This window comes from Coregonus clupeaformis, unplaced genomic scaffold (genome assembly GCF_020615455.1).
Source record: "Coregonus clupeaformis isolate EN_2021a unplaced genomic scaffold, ASM2061545v1 scaf0002, whole genome shotgun sequence".
In the NCBI taxonomy this organism is placed as follows: Eukaryota; Metazoa; Chordata; class Actinopteri; order Salmoniformes; family Salmonidae; genus Coregonus; species Coregonus clupeaformis.
Window position 1 is genome coordinate 926,842 of NW_025533457.1, and position 18,463 is coordinate 945,304.

At 48.4% G+C, this 18,463-nt stretch overlaps 1 protein-coding gene across 2 annotated transcripts in view; it reads right to left on the reverse strand.

The window, feature by feature from the left end:
* The window catches only part of LOC121530750 (AT-rich interactive domain-containing protein 3A-like), a 263,616-nt gene that overhangs the window by 38,672 nt on the left and 206,481 nt on the right, over positions 1-18,463 (reverse strand). For both annotated transcript variants that reach the window (XM_041835965.2, XM_041835964.2), the window contains one exon: positions 2,508-2,691. In XM_041835965.2, the coding sequence (XP_041691899.1) occupies positions 2,508-2,691 (184 nt within the window). The remainder of the gene's footprint in view (positions 1-2,507; positions 2,692-18,463) is intronic.

The following is an 18,463-nucleotide window of genomic DNA, read 5'->3' on the forward strand; positions in this document are numbered from 1 at the left end:
TAGAGACCCTTATCTCTCTGAGACCCCTGCTCCACTGCTGTAGAGACCCTTATCTCTCTGAGACCCCTGCTCCACTGCTGTAGAGACCCTTATCTCTCTGAGACCCCTGCTCAACTGCTGTAGAGACCCTTATCTCTCTGAGACCCCTGCTCCACTGCTGTAGAGACCCTTATCTCTCTGAGACCCCTGCTCCACTGTTGTAGAGACCCTTATCTCTCTGAGACCCCTGCTCCACTGCTGTAGAGACCCTTATCTCTCTGAGACCCCTGCTCCACTACTACTGTAGAGACCCTTATCTCTCTGAGACCCCTGCTCCACTGCTGTAGAGACCCTTATCTCTCTGAGACCCCTGCTCCACTGCTGTAGAGACCCTTATCTCTCTGAGACCCCTGCTCCACTGCTGTAGAGACCCTTATCTCTCTGAGACCCCTGCTCCACTACTACTGTAGAGACCCTTATCTCTCTGAGACCCCTGCTCCACTGCTGTAGAGACCCTTATCTCTCTGAGACCCCTGCTCCACTACTACTGTAGAGACCCTTATCTCTCTGAGACCCCTGCTCCACTGCTGTAGAGACCCTTATCTCTCTGAGACCCCTGCTCCACTGCTGTAGAGACCCTTATCTCTCTGAGACCCCTGCTCCACTGCTGTAGAGACCCTTATCTCTCTGAGACCCCTGCTCCACTACTACTGTAGAGACCCTTATCTCTCTGAGACCCCTGCTCCACTGCTGTAGAGACCCTTATCTCTCTGAGACCCCTGCTCCACTGCTGTAGAGACCCTTATCTCTCTGAGACCCCTGCTCCACTGCTGCTGTAGAGACCCTTATCTCTCTGAGACCCCTGCTCCACTGCTGTAGAGACCCTTATCTCTCTGAGACCCCTGCTCCACTACTGGTGTAGAGACCCTTATCTCTCTGAGACCCTTGCTCCACTACTGCTGTAGAGACCCTTATCTCTCTGATACCCCTGCTCCACTGCTGTAGAGACCCTTATCTCTCTGAGACCCCTGCTCCACTGCTGTAGAGACCCTTATCTCTCTGAGACCCCTGCTCCACTACTGCTGTAGAGACCCTTATCTCTCTGAGACACCTGCTCCACTGCTGTAGAGACCCTTATCTCTCTGAGACCCCTGCTCCACTGCTGTAGAGACCCTTATCTCTCTGAGACCCCTGCTCCACTGCTGTAGAGACCCTTATCTCTCTGAGACCCCTGCTCAACTGCTGTAGAGACCCTTATCTCTCTGAGACCCCTGCTCCACTGCTGTAGAGACCCGTATCTCTCTGAGACCCCTGCTCCACTACTGTAGAGACCCTTATCTCTCTGAGACCCCTGCTCCACTGCTGTAGAGACCCTTATCTCTCTGAGACCCCTGCTCCACTACTGGTGTAGAGACCCTTATCTCTCTGAGACTCCTGCTCCACTGCTGTAGAGACCCTTATCTCTCTGAGACCCCTGCTCCACTACTGTAGAGACCCTTATCTCTCTGAGACCCCTGCTCCACTGCTGTAGAGACCCTTATCTCTCTGAGACCCCTGCTCCACTGCTGTAGAGACCCTTATCTCTCTGAGACCCCTGCTCCACTACTGTAGAGACCCTTATCTCTCTGAGACCCCTGCTCCACTGCTGTAGAGACCCTTATCTCTCTGAGACCCCTGCTCCACTGCTGTAGAGACCCTTATCTCTCTGAGACCCCTGCTCCACTGCTGTAGAGACCCTTATCTCTCTGAGACCCCTGCTCCACTGCTGTAGAGACCCTTATCTCTCTGAGACCCCTGCTCCACTGCTGTAGAGACCCTTATCTCTCTGAGACCCCTGCTCCAATACTGCTGTAGAGACCCTTATCTCTCTGAGACCCCTGCTCCACTACTATAGAGACCCTTATCTCTCTGAGACCCCTGCTCCACTGCTGCTGTAGAGACCCTTATCTCTCTGAGACCCCTGCTCCACTGCTGTAGAGACCCTTATCTCTCTGAGACCCCTGCTCCCCTGCTGTAGAGACCCTTATCTCTCTGAGACCCCTGCTCCACTGCTGTAGAGACCCTTATCTCTCTGAGACCCCTGCTCCACTACTACTGTAGAGACCCTTATCTCTCTGAGACCCCTGCTCCACTGCTGTAGAGACCCTTATCTCTCTGAGACCCCTGCTCCACTGCTGTAGAGACCCTTATCTCTCTGAGATCCCTGCTCCACTGCTGTAGAGACCCTTATCTCTCTGAGACCCCTGCTCCCCTGCTGTAGAGACCCTTATCTCTCTGAGACCCCTGCTCCACTGCTGTAGAGACCCTTATCTCTCTGAGACCCCTGCTCCACTACTACTATAGAGACCCTTATCTCTCTGAGACCCCTGCTCCACTGCTGTAGAGACCCTTATCTCTCTGAGACCCCTGCTCCACCGCTGTAGGAGCCAAAAGGGGAATAAGTCGAGTGATCTGCGATGGCCCCTACAGGTTATCAGTCTTCTAAGGTTATCAGGTTATTTCAAGTTACCGCCAGCAGTGTTACTCACTGTGTTCGAAGGGTGAAAGCTGCACTGGTGATGGAGGTAGGGAGGTTGAGGCCTTTGGTGATCTCACGCCATATCTTCTTATTGATGACCTCCACTAAGCCGCCTTTGTCTGTGACCAGCTTGTAGAGGGTGTACAGATCCAACACCTGCTTGGCCATGATGGGAATACGATTCACTGGGGTCCCTGCAGAGACAAAACACAATATCCACAATCAATGCTATTAACTTCACTCCATCGATAGAGAAGGGTTTTCCTCGCTAGCTGCGGCTTATAAGGCCAATTTATCTGGAGCCAGTCCAGTGGCTGACAGCTTGGTTAACAAAAACATATTACTTTTTGAAAAACACCCCCTTGACTTTTTATATACAGCGTTTTATTAAAGGGGCAATCTGTGTTTACTAAATACATTTTTTTTAAACATTTAAATTATTGATATACACCCACTGATTCTTGAAGATTATAATTTATAAATGCCTCATGAGCTTAGTTAACCTGTTGTACCTAGGGTTGCAGTTTATCAAAGTTACCGGAATGTTCAGTAATTTAATAATAATAAGCCATTTAGCAGATGCTTTTATCCAAAGCGACTTACAGTCATGCGTGCATACATTTCTTTTTTTTTTTGTGTATGGGTGGTCCCAGGGATCGAACCCACTACCTTGGCGTTACAAGCGCCGCGCTCTACCAGCTGAGCTACAGATTAGGTAATTAGGTAATTAACAGAAATTCTATGGCAATCAATAACTTTAAAACAATTTATTCATATATAGTATTCATTTTGTATATCTGTGTCCATATTGTCCATTAGTTTCTAGTAGATAGACCATATGGTTCAAGAGAAAATAGCCTAATTAATGAAAAAATCTACGGAATACAGCACCCTAGAGCGCGTATAGAAATAAAAAATAAAATACAGTCTACATGATGAGATTATTATGGACAAAAGAGCAACATTATTTTAATTTGTCAAACGGCAGCCAAGCATCGATCATCATGTCACCGGAATAAGACCCTGGATATTTATTGGAAAGGAGCATCAAGCTCATCACTTTGCACTTTCACCTGTGAAGTTCATCATTACTTATTTCATCTGTAGCCTAAGAAACTGCATGGTTTCCTGAGTCGTGACTCCAAGTTTACTTCGACATGATGGTTATTATATTCATATTTGCGCATAACAGCATTTCCACCGATATTTTTCACATAATCACTAACCAGGTCTCCATCCAACCTTAAATGTGAGTAAAGTACGTCGGATTAAACAGGACAGGCCTGACGGAAATAGACATTTTTTCTATAAACTTTCCAAATGTCGACAAAACAAAATACGCTAGATAAGGTGGGATCTTTTTGTCTTGGTTAAATGAATTATGCGAGAAATGTCGGTGGAAATGTCAGTTAAAAATGTAAATACACCTTTAGCTATGAAATTAACATTACTTTAAACTTTAAACTTATTTTTAAAGAAGCAATCACTGTTCAACCCTAACTTAACTCTGCTAACCTAACCCTGACCCTAACCTTTATTCCACTCTGGTCTTAACTCTGCTAACCTAACCCTGACCCTAACCTTTATTCCACTCTGGTCTTAACTCTGCTAACCTAACCCTTACCCTAACCTTTATTCCACTCTGGTATAAACTCTGCTAACCTAACCCTGACCCTAACCTTTATTCCACTCTGGCCTTCACTCTGCTAACCTAACCTTGACCCTAACCTTTATTCCACTCTGGTCTTCACTCTGCTAACCTAACCCTGACCCTAACCTTTATTCCACTCTGGTCTTAACTCTGCTAACCTAACCCTGACCCTAACCTTTATTCCACTCTGGTCTTAACTCTGCTAACCTAACCCTGACCCTAACCTTTATTCCACTCTGGTCTTAACTCTGCTAACCTAACCCTGACCCTAACCTTTATTCCACTCTGGTCTTAACTCTGCTAACCTAACCCTGACCCTAACCTTTATTCCACTCTGGTCTTCACTCTGCTAACCTAACCCTGACCCTAACCTTTATTCCACTCTGGTCTTAACTCTGCTAACCTAACCCTGACCCTAACCTTTATTCCACTCTGGTCTTAACTCTGCTAACCTAACCCTGACCCTAACCTTTATTCCACTCTGGTCTTAACTCTGCTAACCTAACCCTGACCCTAACCTTTATTCCACTCTGGTCTTAACTCTGCTAACCTAACCCTGACCCTAACCTTTATTCCACTCTGGTCTTAACTCTGCTAACCTAACCCTGACCCTAACCTTTATTCCACTCTGGTCTTAACTCTGCTAACCTAACCCTGACCCTAACCTTTATTCCACTCTGGTCTTAACTCTGCTAACCTAACCCTGACCCTAACCTTTATTCCACTCTGGTCTTAACTCTGCTAACCTAACCCCTGACCCTAACCTTTATTCCACTCTGGTCTTAACTCTGCTAACCTAACCCTGACCCTAACCTTTATTCCACTCTGGTCTTAACTCTGCTAACCTAACCCTGACCCTAACCTTTATTCCACTCTGGTCTTAACTCTGTTAACCTAACCCTGACCCTAACCTTTATTCCACTCTGGTCTTAACTCTGCTAACCTAACCCTGACCCTAACCTTTATTCCACTCTGGTCTTAACTCTGCTAACCTAACCCTGACCCTAACCTTTATTCCACTCTGGTCTTAACTCTGCTAACCTAACCCTGACCCTAACCTTTATTCCACTCTGGTCTTAACTCTGCTAACCTAACCCTGACCCTAACCTTTATTCCACTCAGGTCTTAATTAGCAGGGTAGAAGGAGGCAGATAATAATTTGTACTGTGCAGTTTAAAGGGTCGGCCGTAAAGAGGGAAGGGTCGTCCCTTTGTGAGCAGCCTGACCCTGAGATAATCAACCTGTATTTTGCTGATAGAGTTCCATTGTGCCCATATAATGGCAATCAATACGTGCAGAAATATAGTGCTGCAGCATGCAGCGCAGGGCCATACACTGGAGGAGAGGAGAGGGGGGGAGAGGGGGAGGACAGGAGGGGGAGGAGAGGGGGAGGAGAGGGGGAGGAGAGGGGGAGAGGAGAGGGGGAGGAAGGGGGGGAGGACAGGAGGGGAGGAGAGGGGGAAGAGAGGGGGAGGAGAGGAGGGGAGGTGAAGTATCGTCTGAGGAGGTAAAAACACATAAATTAAGGCTGGTAATTATGGGATGGCTTGGGCTGGCAGCAAAACCGACCGAGGAGAGAGACAACATTAAAACTAAAGATTTATCCTGTCTCTCAGCCAGGACAATGCTGCCATTATATCTAAAGTAGCACCACCCAAAGCCCATTTATCGCCGCTTCCAACTTCACACTAAACTGTCTATATATCACCGCTGTATTGTGGTGGCCTGGCTGTCTGGCGGAAGCGGTCTCAGGAGGAATGGGGGTGATTCTAAATAATTAAAGAGACTTCTCAAAGGTGAACGGACGTACTTCGATATTCTCTCATAATTAAGATTGAGATGCTTGATTGACTGTAGTCAGATATTCAGCTTGGGGTTACTACAGTAAGTGCTGTTATTGGGTGGTTTCCTAGTAGACGTATGGCAGTAGTGAAAAGATGAACATAAAGAAACCCTCTTGCATGCATACTGTACTCCATCCCATTCTCACTGGTGACAATGCACAGCCGTGCCTTGATCTATAAAACTATTATTTATCCGGATCCACAATGGCCAACCCAACGAGGCGCGCCGGGCAATAAATAAAAAGACCTGGCCCCAGAAAGCCTTTGTCTGTTAGAATCTGACCCGACCAAGACAGGCCTCTTAAAACCAGATTTATGTGCTTTCAATACCCGGCGTGATGTATTCGTCTCTCCGATTCCCTGAAAGGGATATGAAGAATAGAAGAGGAGAGGAGGAGAAGAGGGGAAGAGGGGAAGAGGACAGTCTTTTGTCAGCAGAGACGATCCGATCAGCTCATGGATCACGTTGACAATGAGGAACGGCCGGCGGAGGAAAGACACCTCGTATACGACTCCACTAACGGTCTAACGACGGCACGGCAGTCCTCTGGTTAATCACTCACTTGCTAAAAGATTGCAGTGTGTAATTGGAGCTTGCAGAGGGAATCAGGGCTTAGTAGAGCAGAGTAATCATCATCTTTGCGCTCGGCTTCGTCGCTGATGCGTTCAGTTCGCACCTTGCAGCAAGCCGGTAATGGCAGGAGGAGGCGAGAGGAGTTTCTCCTCTTCATTGACTTGGCTCTTTTAACCTGTGAAATGAAGGATTCATGTAATGCAGCTATCAGGAAAACAACTGTTTATCTACATGTGGACAGCCCATCTAATTGGAGTGGCGCTTCAGTAGTTTTTTACATTTAGATTCTCCTGCAGTTCATTTAGCAGACGCTGTTATCCAGAGTGATTTACAATCAGTGCAAACAGCTGACTGATTAGGGAGGACCCATACAGTATGAACCTAGAATACAGTATGAACCTAGAATAGAGTATGAACCTAGAATAGAGTATGAAACTAGAATACAGTATGAAACTAGAATACAGTATGACCCTAGAATACAGTATGACCCTAGAATACAGTATGAAACTAGAATACAGTATGACCCTAGAATACAGTATGAACCTAGAATAGAGTATGACCCTAGAATACAGTATGAAACTAGAATACAGTATGACCCTAGAATACAGTATGACCCTAGAATACAGTATGACCCTAGAATACAGTATGACCCTAGAATAGAGTATGACCCTAGAATACAGTATGAAACTAGAATACAGTATGACCCTAGAATACAGTATGAACCTAGAATAGAGTATGTAACTAGAATACAGTATGAAACTAGAATACAGTATGACCCTAGAATACAGTATGAACCTAGAGTAGAGTATGACCCTAGAATACAGTATGAACCTAGAATACAGTATGACCCTAGAATACAGTATGAACCTAGAATAGAGTATGAAACTAGAATACAGTATGAAACTAGAATACAGTATGACCCTAGAATACAGTATGACCCTAGAATACAGTATGAAACTAGAATACAGTATGAACCTAGAATACAGTATGAAACTAGAATACAGTATGACCCTAGAATACAGTATGACCCTAGAATACAGTATGAAACTAGAATACAGTATGAACCTAGAATACAGTATGAAACTAGAATACAGTATGACCCTAGAATACAGTATGACGCTAGAATACAGTATGAACCTAGAATAGAGTATGAAACTAGAATACAGTATGAAACTAGAATACAGTATGACCCTAGAATACAGTATGAACCTAGAATAGAGTATGCAACTAGAATACAGTATGAGCCTAGAATACAGTATGAAACTAGAATACAGTATGACCCTAGAATACAGTATGAACCTAGAATACAGTATGAAACTAGAATACAGTATGAAACTAGAATACAGTATGAACCTAGAATACAGTATGAAACTAGAATACAGTATGAACCTAGAATACAGTATGAAACTAGAATACAGTATGACCCTAGAATACAGTATGACGCTAGAATACAGTATGAACCTAGAATAGAGTATGAAACTAGAATACAGTATGAAACTAGAATACAGTATGAAACTAGAATAGAGTATGACCCTAGAATACAGTATGACCCTAGAATACAGTATGAACCTAGAATAGAGTATGACCCTAGAATACAGTATGAACCTAGAATACAGTATGAAACTAGAATACAGTATGACCCTAGAATACAGTATGACCCTAGAATACAGTATGAACCTAGAATACAGTTTGAACCTAGAATACAGTATGAAACTAAAATAGAATAGAACTCAATTGTCCAGCCGAAGATGGAAACTGTAGGGATGTTTCCCTGTCTGTCTGTCTGTCTGTCTGTCTGTCTGTCTGTCTGTCTGTCTGTCTGTCTGTCTGTCTGTTTGTCCCGGTCTCTGTCTGTCTGTCTGTCCATGTCTCTATCTCTGTCTGTCTGTCTGTCCCTGTCGCTCTGTCTGTCTGTCTGTCTGTCTCTGTTTCTGTCTCTCTGTCTGTCCCTGTCGCTCTGTCTGTCTGTCTGTCTGTCTGTCTGTCTGTCTCTGTTTCTGTTTCTGTCTCGGTCCTTATCTTTGTCTCTGTCTGTCTGTGTGTCCCTGTCTGTCTGTCTGTCTGTCTGTCTGTCTGTCTGTCTGTCTGTCTGTCTGTCCCGGTCTCTGTCTGTCTGTCTGTCCATGTCTCTATCTCTGTCTGTCTGTCTGTCTGTCTGTCTGTCTGTCTGTCTGTCTGTATGTCTGTATGTCTGTATGTCTGTCTCTGTTTCTGTCTCTCTGTCTGTCCCTGTCGCTCTGTCTGTCTGTCTGTCTGTCTCTGTTTCTGTCCTTATCTCTGTCTCTGTCTGTCTCTGTCTGTCTCTGTTTCTGTCCTTATCTCTGTCTCTGTATGTCTGTCTGTCTGTCTGTCTGTCTGTCTGTCTGTCTGTCTGTCTGTCTGTCTGTCTGTCTGTCTGTCTGTCTGTCTGTCTGTCTCTATGTCTGTCTGTCCCGGTCTCTGTCTGTCTGTCTGTCTGTCTGTCTGTCTGTCTGTCTGTCCATGTCTCTATCTCTGTCTGTCTGTCTGTCCCTGTCGCTCTGTCTGTCGCTCTGTCTGTCGCTCTGTCTGTCTGTCTGTCTGTCGGTCTCTGTTTCTGTCTCTCTGTCTGTCCCTGTCGCTCTGTCTGTCTGTCTGTCTGTCTGTCTGTCTGTCTGTCTGTCTCTGTTTCTGTCCTTATCTCTGTCTCTGTCTGTCTCTGTCTGTCTCTGTTTCTGTCCTTATCTCTGTCTCTGTCTGTCTCTGTCTGTCTGTGTGTCCCTGTCTGTCTGTCTGTCTGTCTGTCTGTCTGTCTGTCTGTCTGTCTCTGTCTGTCTGTCTGTCTGTCTGTCTCTCTGTCTGTCTGTCCCGGTCTCTGTCTGTCTGTCTGTCCATGTCTCTATCTCTGTCTGTCTGTCTGTCTGTCCCTGTCGCTCTGTCTGTCTGTCTGTCTGTCTGTCTGTCTGTCTGTCTGTCTGTCTGTCTGTCTGTCTCTGTTTCTGTCTCTCTGTCTGTCCCTGTCGCTCTGTCTGTCTGTCTGTATGTCTGTCTGTCTGTCTGTCTGTCTCTGTTTCTGTCTCTGTCCTTATCTCTGTCTCTGTCTGTCTCTGTCTGTCTCTGTCTGTCTGTGTGTCCCTGTCTGTCTGTCTGTCTGTCTGTCTGTCTGTCTGTCTGTCTGCATCTGTCTATTCCTGTCTGTCTGTCTCTGTCTCTGAAACACATAAGTCGTACCACCTAGAGTTTCCAGCAGGATATTTAGTGTTGTAGCACTGGAAGCCTTGAACCATTCTTTAAAGCTTTGCTGTCTTTTCTTCTGTCCCTTAGTATTCTAGGTAATTACACTAGCTGGGACAGAAATGTACTGACTTATTCAACAGAAAGTGCTGATGGTGAATTTTGGGGTGGTAATCAATTAATACCCACAACCCCCCACAGCCTGGAGGAGACAGACAGTCCATCACACAGGATATTTATCAGTACACAAATGACAGTAACACCACCATTGTTCTGGCTGCTTTTGATGAGAGCAGCACAAAAGGCCTCCACCACTCAATGGACAAGACACAAGGTACAGGAGGCTGAGGTCCAGGAGACTGAGGTACTGGAGACTGAGGTCCAGGAGACTGAGGTAGAGTTGGGTACAGGAGGCTGAGGTCCAGGAGACTGAGGTAGAGTTGGGTACAGGAGACTGAGGTCCAGGAGACTGAGGTCGAGGAGACTGAGGTAGAGTTGGGTACAGGAGGCTGAGGTCCAGGAGACTGAGGTAGAGTTGGGTACAGGAGACTGAGGTCCAGGAGACTGAGGTCGAGGAGACTGAGGTAGAGTTGGGTACAGGAGGCTGAGGTCCAGGAGGCTGAGGTACAGGAGGCTGAGGTCCAGGAGGCTGAGGTCCAGGAGACTGAGGTCCAGGAGACTGATGTCCAGGAGGCTGAGGTAGAGTTGGGTACAGGAGACTGAGGTCCAGGAGACTGAGGTCCAGGAGACTGAGGTACAGGAGACTGAGGTCCAGGAGGCTGAGGTCCAGGAGACTGAGGTCCAGGAGACTGATGTCCAGGAGACTGAGCTATAGGAGACTGAGGTAGAGTTGGGTACAGGAGACTGATGTCCAGGAGACTGAGGTCCAGGAGGCTGAGGTCCAGGAGACTGAGGTCCAGGAGACTGAGGTCCAGGAGACTGAGGTCCAGGAGACTGAGGTCCAGGAGACTGATGTCCAGGAGACTGAGGTCCAGGAGGCTGAGGTCCAGGAGGCTGAGGTCCAGGAGACTGAGGTCCAGGAGACTGAGGTAGAGTTGGGTACAGGAGACTGAGGTCCAGGAGACTGAGGTAGAGTTGGGTACAGGAGGCTGAGGTCCAGGAGACTGAGGTCGAGAAGACTGAGGGACAGGAGACTGAGGTCGAGGAGACTGAGGTAGAGTTGGGTACAGGAGGCTGAGGTCCAGGAGACTGAGGTCGAGAAGACTGAGGGACAGGAGACTGAGGTCGAGGAGACTGAGGTAGAGTTGGGTACAGGAGGCTGAGGTCCAGGAGACTGAGGTCCAGGAGACTGAGGTCCAGGAGGCTGAGGTACAGGAGACTGAGGTCCAGGAGACTGAGGTACAGGAGACTGAGGTACAGGAGACTGAGGTACAGGAGGCTGAGGTCCAGGAGGCTGAGGTCCAGGAGACTGAGGTCCAGGAGACTCAGGTACAGGAGACTGAGGGACAGGAGACTGAGGTCCAGGAGACTGAGGTCCAGGAGACTGAGGTAGAGTTGGGTACAGGAGGCTGAGGTCCAGGAGGCTGAGGTCCAGGAGACTGATGTCCAGGAGACTGAGGTCCAGGAGACTGAGGTAGAGTTGGGTACAGGAGGCTGAGGTCCAGGAGGCTGAGGTCCAGGAGACTGAGGTCCAGGAGACTGAGGTAGAGTTGGGTACAGGAGGCTGAGGTCCAGGAGACTGAGGTCGAGAAGACTGAGGGACAGGAGACTAAGGTCGAGGAGACTGAGGTCCAGGAGACTGAGGTCCAGGAGGCTGAGGTAGAGTTGGGTACAGGAGACTGAGGTCCAGGAGGCTGAGGTCCAGGAAACTGAGGTCCAGGAGACTGAGGTCCAGGAGGCTGAGGTCCAGGAGACTGAGGTACAGGAGACTGAGGTCCAGGAGGCTGAGGTCCAGGAAACTGAGGTCCAGGAGACTGAGGTACAGGAGACTGAGGTCCAGGAGACTGAGGTTCAGGAGACTGAGGTCCAGGAGGCTGAGGGACAGGAGACTGAGGTCCAGGAGGCTGAGGTTCAGGAGACTGAGGTCCAGGAGGCTGAGGGACAGGAGACTGAGGTCGAGGAGACTGAGGTAGAGTTGGGTACAGGAGGCTGAGGTCCAGGAGACTGAGGTAGAGGAGACTGAGGTCCAGGAGACTGAGGTCCAGGAGACTGAGGTCCAGGAGACTGAGGTCCAGGAGGCTGAGGGACAGGAGACTGAGGTACAGGAGGCTGAGGTCCAGGAGGCTGAGGTCCAGGAGACTGAGGTCCAGGAGACTGATGTCCAGGAGACTGAGGTACAGGAGACTGAGGTACAGGAGGCTGAGGTACAGGAGACTGAGGTCCAGGAGGCTGAGGTAGAGTTGGGTACAGGAGACTGAGGTCCAGGAGGCTGAGGTCCAGGAGACTGAGGTCCAGGAGACTGAGGTAGAGTTGGGTACAGGAGGCTGAGGTCCAGGAGACTGAGGTCCAGGAGACTGATGTCCAGGAGACTGATGTCCAGGAGACTGAGGTCCAGGAGACTGAGGTCCAGGAGACTGAGGTCCAGGAGACTGATGTCCAGGAGACTGAGGTCCAGGAGACTGAGGTCCAGGAGACTGATGTACTGGAGACTGATGTCCAGGAGACTGAGGTCCAGGAGACTGAGGTCCAGGAGACTGAGGTCCAGGAGACTGAGGTAGAGTTGGGTACAGGAGACTGAGGTCCAGGAGACTGAGGTCGAGAAGACTGAGGGACAGGAGACTGAGGTCGAGGAGACTGAGGTAGAGTTGGGTACAGGAGGCTGAGGTCCAGGAGACTGAGGTCGAGAAGACTGAGGGACAGGAGACTGAGGTCGAGGAGACTGTGGTAGAGTTGGGTACAGGAGGCTGAGGTCCAGGAGACTGAGGTACAGGAGCCTGAGGTACAGGAGGCTGAGGTCCAGGAGACTGAGGTCCAGGAGACTGAGGTACAGGAGACTGAGGTCCAGGAGACTGAGGTACAGGAGACTGAGCTCCAGGAGACTGAGGTACAGGAGACTGAGGTACAGGAGACTGAGGTACAGGAGGCTGAGGTCCAGGAGGCTGAGGTCCAGGAGACTGAGGTCCAGGAGACTCAGGTACAGGAGACTGAGGGACAGGAGACTGAGGTCCAGGAGACTGAGGTCCAGGAGACTGAGGTAGAGTTGGGTACAGGAGGCTGAGGTCCAGGAGGCTGAGGTCCAGGAGACTGATGTCCAGGAGACTGAGGTCCAGGAGACTGAGGTAGAGTTGGGTACAGGAGGCTGAGGTCCAGGAGGCTGAGGTCCAGGAGACTGAGGTCCAGGAGACTGAGGTAGAGTTGGGTACAGGAGGCTGAGGTCCAGGAGACTGAGGTCGAGAAGACTGAGGGACAGGAGACTGAGGTCGAGGAGACTGAGGTCCAGGAGACTGAGGTCCAGGAGGCTGAGGTAGAGTTGGGTACAGGAGACTGAGGTCCAGGAGGCTGAGGTCCAGGAAACTGAGGTCCAGGAGACTGAGGTACAGGAGACTGAGGTCCAGGAGACTGAGGTTCAGGAGACTGAGGTCCAGGAGGCTGAGGGACAGGAGACTGAGGTCCAGGAGGCTGAGGTTCAGGAGACTGAGGTCCAGGAGGCTGAGGGACAGGAGACTGAGGTCGAGGAGACTGAGGTAGAGTTGGGTACAGGAGGCTGAGGTCCAGGAGACTGAGGTAGAGGAGACTGAGGTCCAGGAGACTGAGGTCCAGGAGACTGAGGTCCAGGAGACTGAGGTCCAGGAGGCTGAGGGACAGGAGACTGAGGTACAGGAGGCTGAGGTCCAGGAGGCTGAGGTACAGGAGACTGAGGTCCAGGAGACTGAGGTACAGGAGACTGAGGTACAGGAGGCTGATGTCCAGGAGACTGAGGTACAGGAGACTGAGGTACAGGAGGCTGAGGTACAGGAGACTGAGGTCCAGGAAGCTGAGGTAGAGTTGGGTACAGGAGACTGAGGTCCAGGAGGCTGAGGTCCAGGAGACTGAGGTCCAGGAGACTGAGGTAGAGTTGGGTACAGGAGGCTGAGGTCCAGGAGACTGAGGTCCAGGAGACTGATGTCCAGGAGACTGATGTCCAGGAGACTGAGGTCCAGGAGACTGAGGTCCAGGAGACTGAGGTCCAGGAGACTGAGGTACAGGAGACTGAGGTCCAGGAGACTGAGGTCCAGGAGACTGAGGTCCAGGAGACTGAGGTAGAGTTGGGTACAGGAGGCTGAGGTCCAGGAGACTGAGGTCCAGGAGACTGAGGTAGAGTTGGGTACAGGAGGCTGAGGTCCAGGAGACTGAGGTCCAGGAGACTGAGGTACTGGAGGCTGAGGTCCAGGAGACTGATGTACTGGAGGCTGAGGTCCAGGAGACAGAGGTCCAGGAGACTGAGGTCCAGGAGACTGATGTACTGGAGGCTGAGGTCCAGGAGACTGAGGTCCAGGAGACTGAGGTCCAGGAGACTGATGTACTGGAGGCTGAGGTCCAGGAGACTGAGGTCCAGGAGACTGAGGTCCAGGAGACTGAGGTAGAGTTGGGTACAGGAGGCTGAGGTACAGGAGACTGAGGTCCAGGAGACTGAGGTCCAGGAGACTGAGGTAGAGTTGGGTACAGAAGGCTGAGGTACAGGAGACTGAGGTCCAGGAGACTGAGGTACAGGAGACTGATGTCCAGGAGACTGAGGTCCAGGAGACTGAGGTAGAGTTGGGTACAGGAGGCTGAGGTCCAGGAGACTGAGGTCCAGGAGACTGAGGTAGAGTTGGGTACAGGAGGCTGAGGTCCAGGAGACTGAGGTCCAGGAGACTGAGGTACTGGAGGCTGAGGTCCAGGAGACTGAGGTACTGGAGGCTGAGGTCCAGGAGACTGAGGTCCAGGAGGCTGAGGTCCAGGAGGCTGAGGTACAGGAGACTGAGGTCCAGGAGACTGAGGTCCAGGAGGCTGAGGTCCAGGAGACTGAGGTCCAGGAGACTGATGTACTGGAGGCTGAGGTCCAGGAGACTGAGCTATAGGAGGCTGAGGTCCAGGAGGCTGAGGTCCAGGAGGCTGAGGTACAGGAGACTGAGCTATAAGAGACTGAGGTACAGGAGACTGTGGTACAGGAAACTGAGCTATAGGAGACTGAGGTACAGGAAACTGAGCTATAGGAGACTGAGGTACAGGGCCAGGCACAAAGCTATTTTCTTCTGTCTGTTTCATCAAGGACGAGTCTTTGGAAGAGGACTGGATTCAATTATTCAAGAATTCAATCGACTACTATTGTTCTGAATAAAACTATAACAAGAACACCATAACAACAACAGTAAACTATTCATTGGTGTTCAATGTCGTAACAAACCTTTTCAGTCGTTGAAATAGAACCATGCCAGATGTTCTCCTACAGATTAGAGCAGTCCAAATGGGCAAGCTTATATGTTCTGGTTCTGATGGCGAACGACAGTTGAACTAAAGCTCACGACGCATTTATAAGTTAAAGTCTTCAATAATCAATGGCTATATATCACTAATGTAAAAGACCCCCCCCCAAAAAAATGATGTACCAATCTCAGATTACACCTTTGAAATAGAACCATGCCAGATGTTCTCCTACAGATTAGAGCAGACCAATCATGCACAGTGCAAATGGTCATTCATTTAGGGCATTAACCGTCAGTCATTTCTCGCCACCTCACGGCTCCCTCAACATCCTTGTGTAGTGTGTAGTAACACAGCAACCAGATGAACATGTCATCTGTCCAATCAAATAGAGTAGAGTGGTGACAACATACAGATCCATCAGTCTTAATGTCTTCTCAGAACCCTGTATGATGTTCTATAGAGGCTGGAATCCCTGTGTTCTATAGAGGCTGGAATCCCTGTGTTCTATAGAGGCTGGAAACTCTGTGTTCTATAGAGGCTGGAATCTCTGTGTTCTATAGAGGCTGGAATCCCTGTGTTCTATAGAGGCTGGAATCCCTGTGTTCTATAGAGGCTGGAATCCCTGTGTTCTATAGAGGCTGGAATCCCTGTGTTCTATAGAGGCTGGAATCCCTGTGTTCTATAGAGGCTGGAAACTCTGTGTTCTATAGAGGCTGGAATCTCTGTGTTCTATAGAGGCTGGAATCCCTGTGTTCTATAGAGGCTGGAATCCCTGTGTTCTATAGAGGCTGGAATCCCTGTGTTCTATAGAGGCTGGAATCCCTGTGTTCTGTAGAGGCTGGAATCTCTGTGTTCTATAGAGGCTGGAATCCCTGTGTTCTATAGAGGCTGGAATCCCTGTGTTCTATAGAGGCTGGAATCCCTGTGTTCTATAGAGGCTGGAATCCCTGTGTTCTATAGAGGCTGGAATCCCTGTGTTCTATAGAGGCTGGAATCCCTGTGTTCTATAGAGGCTGGAATCCCTGTGTTCTATAGAGGCTGAAATCCCTGTTTTCTGTAGAGGCTGGAATCCCTGTTTTCTGTAGAGGCTGGAATCCCTGTTTTCTGTAGAGGCTGGAATCCCTGTTTTCTATAGAGGCTGGAATCCCTGTTTTCTGTAGAGGCTGGAATCCCTGTGTTCTATAGAGGCTGGAATCCCTGTGTTCTATAGAGGCTGGAATCCCTGTTTTCTGTAGAGGCTGGAATCCCTGTTTTCTGTAGAGGCTGGAATCCCTGTTTTCTGTAGAGGCTGGAATCCCTGTTTTCTATAGAGGCTGGAATCCCTGTTTTCTGTAGAGGCTGGAATCCCTGTGTTCTATAGAGGCTGGAATCCCTGTGTTCTATAGAGGCTGGAATCCCTGTTTTCTGTAGAGGCTGGAATCCCTGTTTTCTATAGAGGCTGGAATCCCTGTGTTCTATAGAGGATGGAATCCCTGTGTTCTGTAGAGGCTGGAATCCCTGTTTTCTGTAGAGGCTGGAATCCCTGTGTTCTGTAGAGGCTGGAATCCATGTTTTATATCGAGGCTGGAATCCCTGTTTTCTGTAGAGGCTGGAATCCCTGTTTTCTGTAGAGACTGGAATCCCTGTTTTCTGTAGAGGCTGGAATCTCTGTTTTCTGTAGAGGCTGGAATCCCTGTTTTCTGTAGAGGCTGGAATCCCTGTTTTCTATCGAGTCTGGAATCCCTGTTTTCTGTAGAGGCTGGAATCCCTGTTTTCTATAGAGGCTGGAATCCCTGTTTTCTGTAGAGGCTGGAATCCCTGTTTTCTATCGAGGATGGAATCCCTGTTTTCTATAGAGGATGGAATCCCTGTTTTCTATAGAGGCTGGAAACCCTGTTTTCTATAGAGGATGGAATCCCTGTTTTCTATAGAGGCTGGAATCCCTGTTCTGATTACTGCCAAGATTCCCTATTTAGCTGCTTATGTCAAATCAGTGTCAGCAATTGCAACACACACCAACACACACACAACGCTAGGTCTGCCTGAGTAGTGAGCAGTGAACTGGTGGTCAGCCTATTTTGTATGAAAGGGGATCCCACCATCTCAGTGTTTCTCTGAGGCCTCAGTGACCAACCGGTGTCGTTTCCTTTGGCAGCCCGTGATTAACGACGTCAGGGCCAGGGTACACCACAGAGGTCACGACCCCAGGTCTCAAGGCCACGCCCGTGGGGATGGAGGGGGACGGAGGAACTGGGCCATCATAATTCATTTTCAGGCTGGACCACAGCAGGGGACCGCAACAGGGTGGAGGTAAAGACCAACTGGAGGAAAGTTTAATCTGACATTTCATATGAGTTTTAGTGTGTTTTAGTGCCTATTGGATTGTATTGAATGAAATGTCAAGTTTACAGTTTCATGCCTGACTTGACTGGGAGTTCAAAACTACTTCCGGCCGTTCTAATGCTTTTACAAAGTACTGCATTTAAAACCAGACAAAACATTGTATTGAGCTCATTTTTATAAATAGGTTTGTTATATACAGGTCACTGCCAAAATGGGATACAAAGTATATTGAAAGCAGGTGTGGTTCCTGAGTTAATTAAGCAATTAACATACCATCATGCTTAGGGTTTTGTATCACAATGCCCAGTTGTCCATAATTTTGGCTACCATGGCTAGAAGAAGAGATTTCAGTGACTTTGTGTGTGTGTGTGCAAACAAAAACAGGGAGAAGGGAGAATATGTAGACATGCTGAGATAAAAGCACATACTCTTTGCCAGAATAAGCCAGCCTTCACAAGATCCCAAAATATGTAAATATGTCCCCTTTTCTCTTTTACACCTCCAGCAGAGGAATTCCATTTCTGAGTGCATGATATTCAGTTTCACTGGAATATAGGATGTTCTATGGATGGTCTTGAACTGCATTAATTTATGCCTGAGATTATATGACCATGACTGGGCATTCAAACATATCTGTATCCATTCATCATCAATATTGTTTTGTGTACTGACTGTGTGCACCATGAGAATGTAGCCTGTAGAACTGTTTATACTGTGTCAGCGTGAAAAGTAGAGAATTAACTAGGGAAACTGACAGATCAATAACGTTACATTGCTATACTGACTCTAATAAAAACTCACAGTGCGCTGACAAAAAAACGTCAGAATATTGGTCTTTAATCGTTTGGCCACTGGTTTCATCATTTGATTCAGGATTACTGTGATTGAGGCAAAAATATTACCTAAAGTTAGTGAGCTAGCTAGCTAACATTAGCCAACTTTTGTCTCGCTCTAATGGTACATCAACTGGCGAAAACTAGCCAAGTTAATTTACTTCTGTTGAGATGGGACAAAAAGGCTACAAAACATTTCCATTA